Source organism: Podarcis melisellensis (assembly GCF_964234715.1).
Source record: "Podarcis melisellensis genome assembly, chromosome: 8".
Lineage (NCBI taxonomy): Eukaryota > Metazoa > Chordata > Lepidosauria > Squamata > Lacertidae > Podarcis > Podarcis melisellensis.
Window position 1 is genome coordinate 15,060,839 of NC_138540.1, and position 12,274 is coordinate 15,073,112.

The window sequence follows — 12,274 nt, forward strand, 5'->3', positions numbered from 1 at the left end:
GCACAGGAGTCCCCGCCTCCAGAACCAGCTGAGCCAGGGCTGGGGCTTGAGCCTGAAGGGTCCTCACCTGTGCTGGATCCTCAGGTGCAGGCACCAGCTGAGTCTGCTCTGGCTCCTGAGGTGATGGAGGACCCATTGCGTGCAGGTGCTCCACTCGAAGCCCCGTCAGAGGAAGCTGAGGTTGCCTCCGGTAACCCTCTAGCCTCTCCTGAGCTGCAGAGCTAACCAAGAGTTGAGGTCCGAGTCCAGTCCGAGGTCGAGGGTGCGGTATGGAGGCAGTACGTCAAAGCTGAAGCTGGGTCCAAGGCAGGGAGTCGGGTGAGGCCAGGAACTCTGGCAGAACCCAGTAACATCTGGAGAGTGATAAGTCCCCATCCCTGGACTAGACCAGCGGTTATCTTTACTGCTCCGAGCTAACTCCATCACAACTCTGCCTTGTTTTAAAGCAGGGATGAGTAACCCATGGTACCCTCCAGATGTTGGTGGACTACAACTCTCATCACTCCGATCATTGCCTATATTGGGTGGGGCTGATGGGAGTTGGAGTCCATCAATATCTGGAGGACCACAAGTTCCTCATCCCTGAACTAGGCCATCACTTGCCTTTGCTGCCCCTACTCTATCTTTAATGCAGTGATGGGGACCACTGGCTATGCATTCTTGGACTGATGTGAGCTGAAGTCCATATACTTCTGGGCTCGCAAAAATCTACCACTTGCCTGATAATAAATGTTGGAAATGTAAAGAAAATGAAGGTACATTCTTTCACCTTTGGTGGACGTGCCCAAGGATTAAGGCTTTCTGGGAAATGATATATAATGAAATGAAAAAGGTATTTAAATATACCTTCCTGAAGAAACCAGAGGCCTTTCTCCTGGGCATGGTCGGCCAATTGGTGTCAAAGAAGGATAGAATATTCTTTATGTATGCTACAACAGCAGCAAGAATACTCATCGCAAAGTATTGGAAGACACAAGATCTACCCACCTTGGAAGAATGGCAGATGAAGGTGATAGACTATATGGGACTGGCAGAAATGACTGGCAGAATCCGAGACCAGGGAAGAGAGATGGCGGAAGAAGATTGGAAGAAATTTAAGGACTATCTTGGGAAATATTGCAAAATTAATGAATGTTAGAATGGTGTTGGTTTAGAAATTAAGTGGTTTTCAGCTGTAATGATTAAGTAAAAAGAAAAGAAAGGTTGAAAATTAAATGAAAACTAAGGGTGAGGATTTGCTGAATTAATAATTAGAAATTGGAATACAAAAAGGGGAGGTACAAGGAGGTCTGGGAAGTAAGTTATAAGAAAATAAGGAATTGAAACTTTTACTTGTTTTTACTTGTATTTTTTATTGTTGATATGTCTTTTTGTTGTGTTTTATTTTTTCTGTATACTCTTTGAAATGTTAATAAATATCTTTTTTAAAAAATGAAGTCCATATACTTCTGGAGGGCCACTCTTTACTGCCTTAGAAAAACATTGCTCTTATTCCAAATGGGCTTTAACGTATGGTTACCAGATTTTTTTCAATGAATCCGGGGACACTTTTTTAATTATTTTTTTAAGCTGAATAGCAACAGGAAGTCAGTAGTGGGGATGGTGAGGCAAAAGACCCTGGGCCCAAGCACACCTGCATATTGTATAAAGCCCTTCTTCCGCACCCTGTGAAACATAAATGCACAGTTTTTTAAAAAAACTGGGCAATGGCGTGCCACCTGCCCGTGACTCCCAAACCAAAAACCACCCCAAGGGGGAGTGCCTGTAAGACTTCGAGGAAGGGTTTCATTAAATTGAAGCTTCTCCATTCAGCTCTGTCCTAGTATATACAGAGTTTGGTGAAAATATATCAGAGCACCTTACAAAGTGATGCCCTGTGAGGGGAGTGGGGAATCCAAAGTGTTTCAGTAACATCACAAAGCAGGTTGAAAGGTTCACCCAAGTTTGCACACTCTTCTGAAACGGTTGTGTTGGCCTACCCAAGGTATCCTGCTAATGTGGAGTTTGTAGCACCCTAAAGACAAAGACATCTATTATAGCATAAGCTCTCCTGGACTCAAGTCCACTTCATCAAATGCACGAAGCGCTAATTTCACTTGTTGGGTGTATAACAGTCAGGTCAAATGGCTGTGAGAGGCAAAGAACTGCAGCCTGCGACAATTCAATTAGAGCTGAAATGCATGCAGAATGAGCACGGGGGCCCTTCACCAACGCAGCATCATTGCCCTTGAATAATGATGACCACTCCAGGGAGCATCCTGGCGAAATGGACAGAAGCAGTCATTGGGGCTGCCCACATAGCCTCAGAGGTGTCTCGTCCTGGGGTCACGGGGAAAGAGGGTGTCAAGACCCATTCCTATCTTTGCCACAAGGTCCCCGCCTCCAGCATTTGAGAGGACCAAAGTGGAGCTTCTAAACCACCGAGAACAAGAAGTCCTCCCACGCTTTTGTGCTGATTGGATCCAATCAGAGGGAAAGGAGGCAGGTCGGCTACAGGGGAGAGTCTGCTGGAACCATCAAGGCACGTTTTCCCCCCTGCCTTGCCCGCCCGCCCCCTGCCTGGGACCCTTATAAGGAAAAGATTCTGCTTAATTTTTTTTTGGTCTTCCCTTAACTTTTTTTTTGGGGGGGGTAGGGGATTGTTATGTACTGAGTTGAATAGGATCCAAAAGGCAGCAGTCTGATTGGTCCTAGAACAATAGGATTCAGAGTGCAGCAGTCTGATTGGTCCTAGAACAATAGGATTCAGAGTGCAGCAGTCTGATTGGTCCTAGAACAATAGGATTCAGAATGCAGCAGTCTGATTGGTCCACAGGAGCCACCCAATACAGCTCCAGGTGGAAGTGAATCCGCAACCTGATTGGCCTACAGGTGAATCCCGGAATTAGCCAATCACGTGGGGCCCATTGTGTAAATAATATATTTAAAGCAGACATTCTGGGGGAACTTCCATTCCTCCCCACCACTATGAGCTGAATAAAGAGCATGAAATCCACTCTCGACTCTGAGTATATTTCAGGGATGTTCTGTGCCTTTTAGACAGGAACACAGATATGTTTGGTTTTCAATGCCGTTAAAAGATTTTGACCCTGTATCATTGTTTGTATTTATGTTACTGCATTTGCATGCATCTGTTTATTCCTGTGAGCCTCTTTGGCTCACACACACACACACACACACACACACACGTGTATATCTTCTTCTTTGGCAATCACTCATAGCCGAGTAAGATTGCCTTCCATAAACACGGTTTCAACAATGAGTCCATAAGTGACTGTGGAGGCCAATTCTGGACCCACACGTCCTTCCACAGTGGGAACATTGGTTCCTGGGCAGGAGTTGATCATGGTGTGGATTTGCCAAGCGTGCCTTCCTCTTAGCACGTTTCTCCCTTTTCGTTCTGAGTTTGAGTGCCTTCAAAGTCCATGACACCTTGGTAAAGGCTGTTCTCCAACTGGAGTGCTCGCAGGCCAGTGTTTCCATGTGCTGGTTCATGACTAGGGGCTTCCAGATTTTACAATCCTGCCCCCGTCACCATTTGCTGATCCCCATGGGACTTTGGGGGTTTGTGTTGGGTTTTTGGAAGACGCCTGTGCGTGAATTTGTTTTATGTGTGTCGATCAGTGCATACTGATCAACACAGTCTTTGCAGTAGGGCTCTGTTCCGATGGCATGAGTAGTCACAACGAATCGGTAGATCCTATCTGCTGCAGCTTTCATCCACCTTCACAGCCGTTGTAACATACCACTGATGATGATGATCACTCGCTGGATCATCACCTTGTTGTGGTGAGTGGGCTTGCATGTTCCTATGACCCTTGTGAGCAAAGCCATTGGGAATCTCGTACTCCCAGCAGGGTCACCCAAGGTGGTAAGCTCAAAGGGAAGGAGCTAGACAGGGAATGATCCAAGAAGTCCTCAATGGCAGAACAGGTGGATATATATATATGGTATATGCGAGTTATATAATGTAGGAGTGAAGATCAGCTCCTAGGGCGCCTCTGGAGAAGGGGCACTGGAGGAACACAAAGGAGTTATTGTTCTGTATGCTCCAGAGCTAAGCATTTAGGAAAGACCAAAAACACATGTTTCAAGAGAATGGTGTGCATGTTCTGTCCCGTTTTTTGAGAAGTTAGCTCAAATGCACATAAATGTATCAAACAAATGTTGGAAATGTAAGGACTAAGAGGAGTCATTCTATCCTATGTGGTGAGCCCACAGGAAGCCAGAGGCCTTTACGGACATGAGCTATAGTGAAATTAAGAAACATTTTAAAGTGACTTTCCCCAAGATCCCAGAATCCTTCCTGCTGGGGATATTAGACAGTGAAATACCAAAGGAAGCCTCAAGGGTATTTATGTATGTGACTACAGTGGCAAGGATTCCCTATGCACAGAAATAGGAGGAGGAGAGAATACTCTCAAAGGAAGAATGGTTAATGAAAATCTTGGAATACTCAGAGATGGCAAAACTGACTGCACTTAGAATCCTTTAAAGAAGACTGAAAACCATTTCTAGTTTATATAAATAGTTATTTACCATATGCAAAGGCCGCAGTGGGGTTTGAAGTGTAAGAAAACAGCAGAATATATTAAGAAACATGTTAGAGAGGAGGAAATTAGATAAAACAGAACCTTAAACCGCAACTGTATGCAATTTGAGTTGTAAACATTGATGGCGGGTGAGCGGGGAGTCGCTGGTTTTGTTGAACTGGAATATAATTGCTGAGTAACAAATGTAACTTCATGGAAAGAAGAATAAAATATTATTGAAAAGAAAGGCAACACAGGGAGATCTCCCCTGATTGTTGCAATGCAACCCGATTTATTGGTATTGTATACTTGCACAATTATCATATAATCTTAGAAGGGGGCATGGATCGGAGGGAATATGGCTGTGACTGTCACACATTTGCCACTAGGCACTGTCTGGGCTCTGCTGCTCACAGGGAAGGAGAGGGGCTGGACAGTGGGGTGGTCAGCGCAGTGTGGACACGTCAGCAGACTGAACTAGACACTAGGCCAATGTGGCGACGCAGCACAGACTTTCTTCCTGGACTTCAGCAAGCAGCAGTAACAGCAGTGTTTGGAGGTGTGATGGCCTGGGAATCCGATTCAGAGGCTGAACCGGAGGAATCCCAGCCTGCACAGGAGTCCCCGCCTCCAGGGCCAGCTGAGCTGGGGCAGGGCCTTGATTCTGAAGTGCCTGCACCTGTGCCGGATCCTCAGGAGCAGGCATCAGGTGAATCCACTCTGGCTCCGGAGGTGGTTGAGGACTCAGTGCCTACAGGTGAGTCTCCCCCTGGGTCCAGTAACCCTTCAGCTTCTCCTGAACTGCAGAGGCTCAGGGCAGAGAGGCGAAGGGAACTGGTTTCTCCCAGGAGGAGTGCTTGCCTTAAGGCCAGGAGAGGCGGGTATCCTGGGGGCCGGGACCGCCCCTGGCCTCAGTGAAGATAAAGGCCAGTCAGCCCGGTCCCAGGTTGCGGGAGCAACGTCGTCGAAGAGCTGTTTCGGCCAGCATCCAGTCCTGTTCCCCCAGAGTTCCTGTCCTTGCCCGGCTTCTCGCTGTGGACCCCGCTTCACCCGAGGAGGACTGTCTGCCGACCCTCAACTCAGGTTCTGGACCTCGTCCCACGGTAACCTCCCCCCTGGACCAGCACAGGAGGTGAGATATGTGGCGTTGCCCTCCATCACCCGCCACTCTGAGAAATGACATGGACAGTGACTTACCGCACCGTGGACTGGTAAACCAGGTCCTCCCTCTTACGGTAGTTTTCCATGTGCGACTGGTTGGTGGAGAACATCGCGTCAAAGGTGAAGATCTTCTGTTTGATGGTGCCACCATCTGTCACCTGCCAAGGGGAAAGGAACGCAGTTGGAGGGGGTCCAGAACAGGAAAGCAACTAATAGGCTTTGGAAAAGGGTGAGTTATTTGATGAATCATGGAAGTTGAGAGTTGGGTCCCCCAAAGGTCATCTAGTCCAACCTGCTGCGAAGCAGGAGGCTTCCTTCCTTCTTCCCTCCCTCCCTCCCTTCCAGGAATCAGTTACCCAACTTTGCAGCCAGACCCCTTATCCCATCTTCCTCCCTGAGGAGGAGCAGCTGGAAAACTGTTGCACTGCCAACTTGTTCTGCCAGGGTGATGGCATGGAAGGTAAGGACTCTCAGACTGTGGAGACTAGTGGTTAGAGTATCTGAGTGGGACATGGGAGACCAGGGTTCAAATCCCTGCTGGCGTTGAAGTGCATTGTGCAGCCTTGGGTCCAGTCAGTGGCGTAGCGTGGGTTGTCAGCACCCGGGGCAAGGCAAGTAATTTGCGCCCCCTAACCCGGGGCAAGGCAAGTAATTTGCGCCCCCTAACCCCTAACCTGCCACCGCTTCCAGCTTCTTCTTGCTGCTGCCTGGTCTGGTCTGGTGTGGTTCTCTCCCGCGCTCAGCGCTGCGCTGGGTGGCCGCTGCACTGTCCCTCCCCCAGATAGTCCCTCGCTCTCTCTCCGCACCGCATGCCTGGCACCCACCCCCTCCACAGTGGGCAGCGACCAGGCGGCTCGGATCAGATTCGCACAGCCAGCACTGCAGTGAGAGAGACTGAGTGAGTGAGCCAGGTAGGGGCAGAGAGCTGCGAGTGCGAGCGCCCCCCCAGATGTTGCGCCCAGTGCGGCCGGACCCCCCTGCACCCCCACGCTACGCCACTGGGTCCAGTCACTCTCTCTCAGCCCACAGGGATTAAATGAGGAGTCCATATCAGGACCTAGGAGACCAGGGTTTGAATCCTGTCCCCTCAGAGTCACAAAGCTTACTGCAGGGACCTTGGTGCGAGCCACTGCCTCTCAGCCTAACCTACCTCACAGGGTTGTTTTGAGGATTAAATGGGTAGGGGGAGAAGCACAACCTTGAGCTCCTTTGTGGGAGAGGTGGAACATAAATGCAAGAAACAGTATTAATAACAAAACAGCCACCTCATTTAATTCTTCTTTTTCTCTCTTTCTCTCAGACCAGCCAGATACTTCAACGTCGCCCTCCCCTCCCCGTTTCCACCCTTCAGCCAAAAGATTAGAAAACATTATTCTCCCTCTCCTTCTCTGCTTAGCTGCAGTTAGGGCATGTTTAAAGATAAATTAGTACAAACGTGGCAAGAAAAAGGAATTACCCAGGGAATATTTTTCCCCCTCTAAAAAAAGAAGAAGAAGAAAAGATATATATTTGAAAAAGGGAAGGGGGGAAAAACACAAGGAAAGAAAGCAGCCCACTTTGATCCGCGAGCTTCAGCAATCGCCATTCAAAGGCCGGCAGCAGGGGACATGAAACCAGAAAACTTGCCGGAGGGCCTGGAGGAAGGCGAGGGAACGAGGTTGGGCCACCGCCGAGCTCTGAAGATCAGGCCGTAGCTTTTAAAGTCTTAGCAAGCATCAGGGGGGCAGCAAGACTTCAGATCTTGCTTGGTTATTTATCTCCTGCACATTTGAGCGCACATTTTTGCAGGGTTGCATTTCTTCCCCCCACTCTTACCATTATACATTATCTTGTGAAACACACACACACACACACACACACACACACACACACACACACCCCATAACCTTGTGATGGATTCTGAGGGCACAGCTAACTACAGATCTAATCTGCTTTCACAGTCCCTCCATTCTGTTCGATCTGAGCCTCCAAGCGTCCCTATTCTCCAGGGGACATCCCTGATTTAGAAAAGTCATCCCAGTTTCTGATTTGATCCCGGAATGCCCCGCTTTTCCTTAGGATTTCATCAGAGAAATGTTGGAGGGTATGGCGTTATCCAACCCCCAAGCTGTCTGAAGGCAACCCTGTATGTTTAATGCTTTATTATGTTTTGATACATGTTGGAAGCCACCCAGAGTGGCTGGGGCAACCCAGTCAGATGTGTGAGGTATAAATAGTGAGAAGAGTATGAAACAGAGGTGGTTTGGCCCAGTTTCCAGCCATGCAGGTGAGAATTCCAGGGCTGGTAACTTGGAAAGCTTCAGCCAGTCAGAACAGACAACTCCATACCATCCCACATTTCTTAGATGAAAATACAGACATCCTATTCCACCATCATCATGTTATCATTTATACTATGCACATTTGACTGTGTTGCCCCAGATGGGCGTAGGTAGTTTCCATCATATAAAGGTAAAGGTACCCCTGCCCGTACGGGCAGTCGTGACCGACTCTAGGGTTGCGCGCTCATCTCGCTCTATAGGCCGTGAGCCGGCGCCGTCCGAGGACACTTCCAGGTCATCTGGCCAGTGTGATGAAGCTGATCTGGCGAGCCAGCACCAGCGCAGCACACGGAAACGCCGTTTACCTTCCCGCTATAAAGCAGTCCCTATTTATCTACTTGCACTTAAGGGTGCTTTTGAACTGCTAGGTGGGCAGGAGCTGGGACCGAAAGACAGGAACTCACCCCGCCGCGGGGATTCGAACCGCCGACCATATGATCAGCAAGTCCTAGGCACTGAGGTTTTACCCACAGCACCACCCACGTCCCCTTTCCATCATATATAAAAACATAATGAAACATTAAACATTAAAAAACTTTATTATACAGTGGTACCTTGGGTTAAGAACTTAATTCATTCTGGAAGTCCGTTCTTAACCTGAAACTGTTCTTAACCTGAGGTACCCCTTTAGCTAATGGGGCCTCCCGCTGCACAATTTCTGTTCTCATCCTGAAGCAAAGTTCTTAACCTGAGGTACTATTTCTGGGTTAGCAGAAACTGTAACCTGAAGCATCTGTAACCCGAGGTACCACTGTACAGGGCTGCCTTCAGATGTCTTCTCAAGGTTACCAAGTTACTTTTCGTGGCTCGGGGGGTCAGATAATTCCATACCCTCCAATATTTCTCCGATGAAAATAGGAATGTCCTAAGGAAAAGCGGGACATTCCGGGATCAGATCAGAAACTGGGACGGTTGCTGTAAATCCAGGACTGTCCCTTGAAAATAGGGGCACATGGAGGGTCTGCAATACCAAGCCCAAAGGACCCAATGGCTCAACTCCACAGGAGGCATAATTCATGGATGTCCAATGAAGCTTAATGTTGCTCAGGGCAGAAAAGAGTTAAGCTATGGCATTCACTCCCACGGGAGGCAGAGATGGCCATCAACCTGGATGGCTTCAAAAGAGGTTTGGGCAAATTCATGGAGGAGAGGGATATCAATGTTGACTAGTCAGGATGGCTATGTTCTCCCTTCCCTGGTTGAACCTGGTCATGTTCCTGAATCCCAGCTGCTGAAAGCTGCCGGAGGGGAGATTTGCCATTTTGTTTAGGTCCTGCTTGTGGTGTCTGGAGGCATGGGCGTAGCCAAGGTAGTTGATAGATACTGCACGATGGCAAAGTGCTCTTGTGCTTGGGACCTGTTTGTGTGCTTCCTATTGGGGGGTCTGGGTGGCTCCTGTGGGAACAGGATACGGGACTAGATGGGCCATTGGCCTGATCCAGCAGGCTTTTCTCGAATTCTTATGTCCCAGCTCTAGCCTTCCTAACCAGAGAGAATGGACAAAATGTTCTCTGTGGCTGCCATGGAATATCCTGGTTTCCCTGGCAGGGGAGAGAGCGAGAGCGAGAGCAAGAGAGACCCACCTATTTTATAAGGGCCCCCCTGGATCAAACGTTCCCCTCCCCTCCACCGAGGCTGCTCCCATCCAAGTTGCGCCTCGTCTAGGAGATAATGCACGACAAGGCGCGAATCTGCTAATGAAATAACGCACCTGGAGGCAGTGTCAAAATGTCTCTTCCAAGGGAAATGTGAAAATGCAGATGGTGCTAATAAACTCCAGAAGCAATGTCTGGGGAATAAATAAATAAATACGTGGAGAGACGGCATTATTGGCACGTGATGGGAGAGGAGGAAGGGAAAGGAACGCGGGTTAACTTTATGCCACTTTTGGCTTCCCCCTAAATCATCCTGGTAACTGTAGTTTGCAAAAGATGCTGAGAGTTAGGACACCTCTATTCCCGTTACAAAGCTACAAATCCCAGAGGGGCTTCACAATCAACCCTTCTTCCCAGGGAACACTGGAAACAACAGAGGGTCTCCAAACAACTCTCAACACCCTCAACAAACTATAGTTTCCAGGATACTTTGGTGAGTCATAACTGTTATAATTGGAACAACAGTACTGTAAATATTGTAGGCAACATGATAGCCACCAGTGCTGTGCGGTCAGTGGACTAGAGGGACTAGGCTAGTCATTTAAATATTCCCCTCCTTCCCAAAGCCCAGGAAGCTTTTGCTCAGCTTAGGGAGGGAGGTGTGATGCTCTGATGCACAGCTTTCCAGACTTTTCATGTTGGTTACACACTTTTTAGACATCCATCATTTCGCGACACGATAATTCAGTTTCACTAACAAAACGGAAGTTGAACTAACCCCTTTCTGGCCCTGGGAGGAGAACGGGGAGCGTTTGCATGACACACCTACACACTGCAGCTGGCACACTAATGTGTCGCAACACACAGTTTGGAAAGCTCTGCTCTGATGGGATCCAAAATCCCTCCTTCCACCTTCCCAAAGCCCAGGAAGGTTCTGCCAGGCTTAAGGAGGGAGGCACAAAGCTCATGCACACAACATCGGCCCCCCCCCATTGCTCTCCAAAGCTAGTGTCTCTAACCATAACTGTTCCCCTATGAAAAAATTCACTGCACGGTACTGATAACCACCTGTAACTATTTGTGTGGGATGTGATACCTAAGTAGCGGTCAAGCACAATATTCCTTGTTTTCCTAGAGTGGACATGCGGAAGAATGTTTGGTCCAGCCGGTCGCAAGATTTCTGTTTCCTCCTGGCTGGCAACATACAGTGGTACCTCGGGTTAAGTACTTAATTCGTTCCGGAGGTCCGTTCTTAACATGAAACTGTTCTTAACCTGAAGCACCACTTTAGCTAATGGGGCCTCCTGCTGCCGCTGCACCGCCGGAACACGATTTCTGTTCTCATCCTGAAGCAAAGTTCTTAACGCGAGGTACTATTTCTGGGTTAGCAGAGTCTGTAACCTGAAACGTATGTAACCTGAAGCATCTGTAACCTGAGGTACCACTGTAGAATGTCCCTATTTCCTTCAGAGAAATGTTGGAGGTTATGGAAGAAGAGCCCTGCTGCTGAATTAGACAAATGGCCCATCTAGTCCAGCGTAACACAAAAGGATAAGGCATGCTGCACACACTCCTCTTGTTGACTTCCTTCATCGTTGGAGCAGCTTTTTAGCAAGAGCAGCAGAGGACACTGGGATTATCCCCATATGGGATAGATCCACATGTACTGTATATACTTTGTAACTAAGCATGCCTTCAGGGATCCAACTGTGAACTGAATGTGTGAGTAAACTTCTTTTATATAAGAAGTTTTATATACCTTGCTTTTATATGCTTTACACAAGATTGTGGTGTGTTCATTCTTTTAATAGGGATAAAGGGGAATTTACCAGGTACATACAATTCAATTCTGAATTGTGTGATAGTGAGAGACACAAGCCTGCAACCAGTTATCTGCTGTTTAAACAAGGGAATGTGAAACTCTACTAAGTAAAGGAACTTGCTAGTGCAAATTAGGAAGGATATTAATAAACAATATATCCTCTCCTGCCTCCCTGAACAGTCCCACAGCTTGGGGGATGGAGCAATCCTTCTTCCTGCTTCTCAGTGGCGCAGCGTATGCTGCCGCTGCCTGGGGCGGGCATGTAGGGTGTGCCCTGGAGGGGGTCGGAGCACAGGGGGCACCCTCCTGGGTGCCACAGTTCAGGGTAGGAGAGAGGTGGGGAAACTGCTGCCCACTCTCCTCCTGCTCTCAGGCCTGACCCGGTGGCCGGAGCTGAACCAGGCACAAGTGCCGCAACCAAGGCACAGCTCCTTCCGGTTCGGAGCCAGGCCCGCATGGAGGAGTCTGCTGTGGGGGTGCCTGTTTGTGCCCCCTCTCAAAATTGCACCCAGGGCCATGGCACCCCCAGTATCCCCCATGCTACGCCTCTGCTGCTTCTCCAGAGGACAGAAACCGAACCAAAGGCTTCACATGGCAAGAAAGGAGATTCCGACTAAACATTCAAGAGACGTTGTTGATGGTAAGAGCTGGTGGACAGTGGAACAGACTCCTTTGGAAGGTGGCAGACTCTCCCTCCTTGGAGGTTTCTAAGCAGAGGTTGGCTGGCCATCTGTCAAGGATGCTTGAGTTGAGATTCCTGCATTTGCAGGGGGTTGTATGAGACAACCTTCGGTGGTAACCCACCTCCCCAACCCTACAATTCTGTGATACTATGAAATTTAT

The 12,274-nt window shown here is 48.6% G+C and overlaps 1 protein-coding gene across 2 annotated transcripts in view; it reads right to left on the reverse strand.

The window, feature by feature from the left end:
- The window catches only part of IGSF21 (immunoglobin superfamily member 21), a 233,513-nt gene that overhangs the window by 97,699 nt on the left and 123,540 nt on the right, over positions 1 to 12,274 (reverse strand). For both annotated transcript variants that reach the window (XM_081923707.1, XM_081923708.1), the window contains one exon: positions 5,730 to 5,851. In XM_081923707.1, the coding sequence (XP_081779833.1) occupies positions 5,730 to 5,851 (122 nt within the window). The remainder of the gene's footprint in view (positions 1 to 5,729; positions 5,852 to 12,274) is intronic.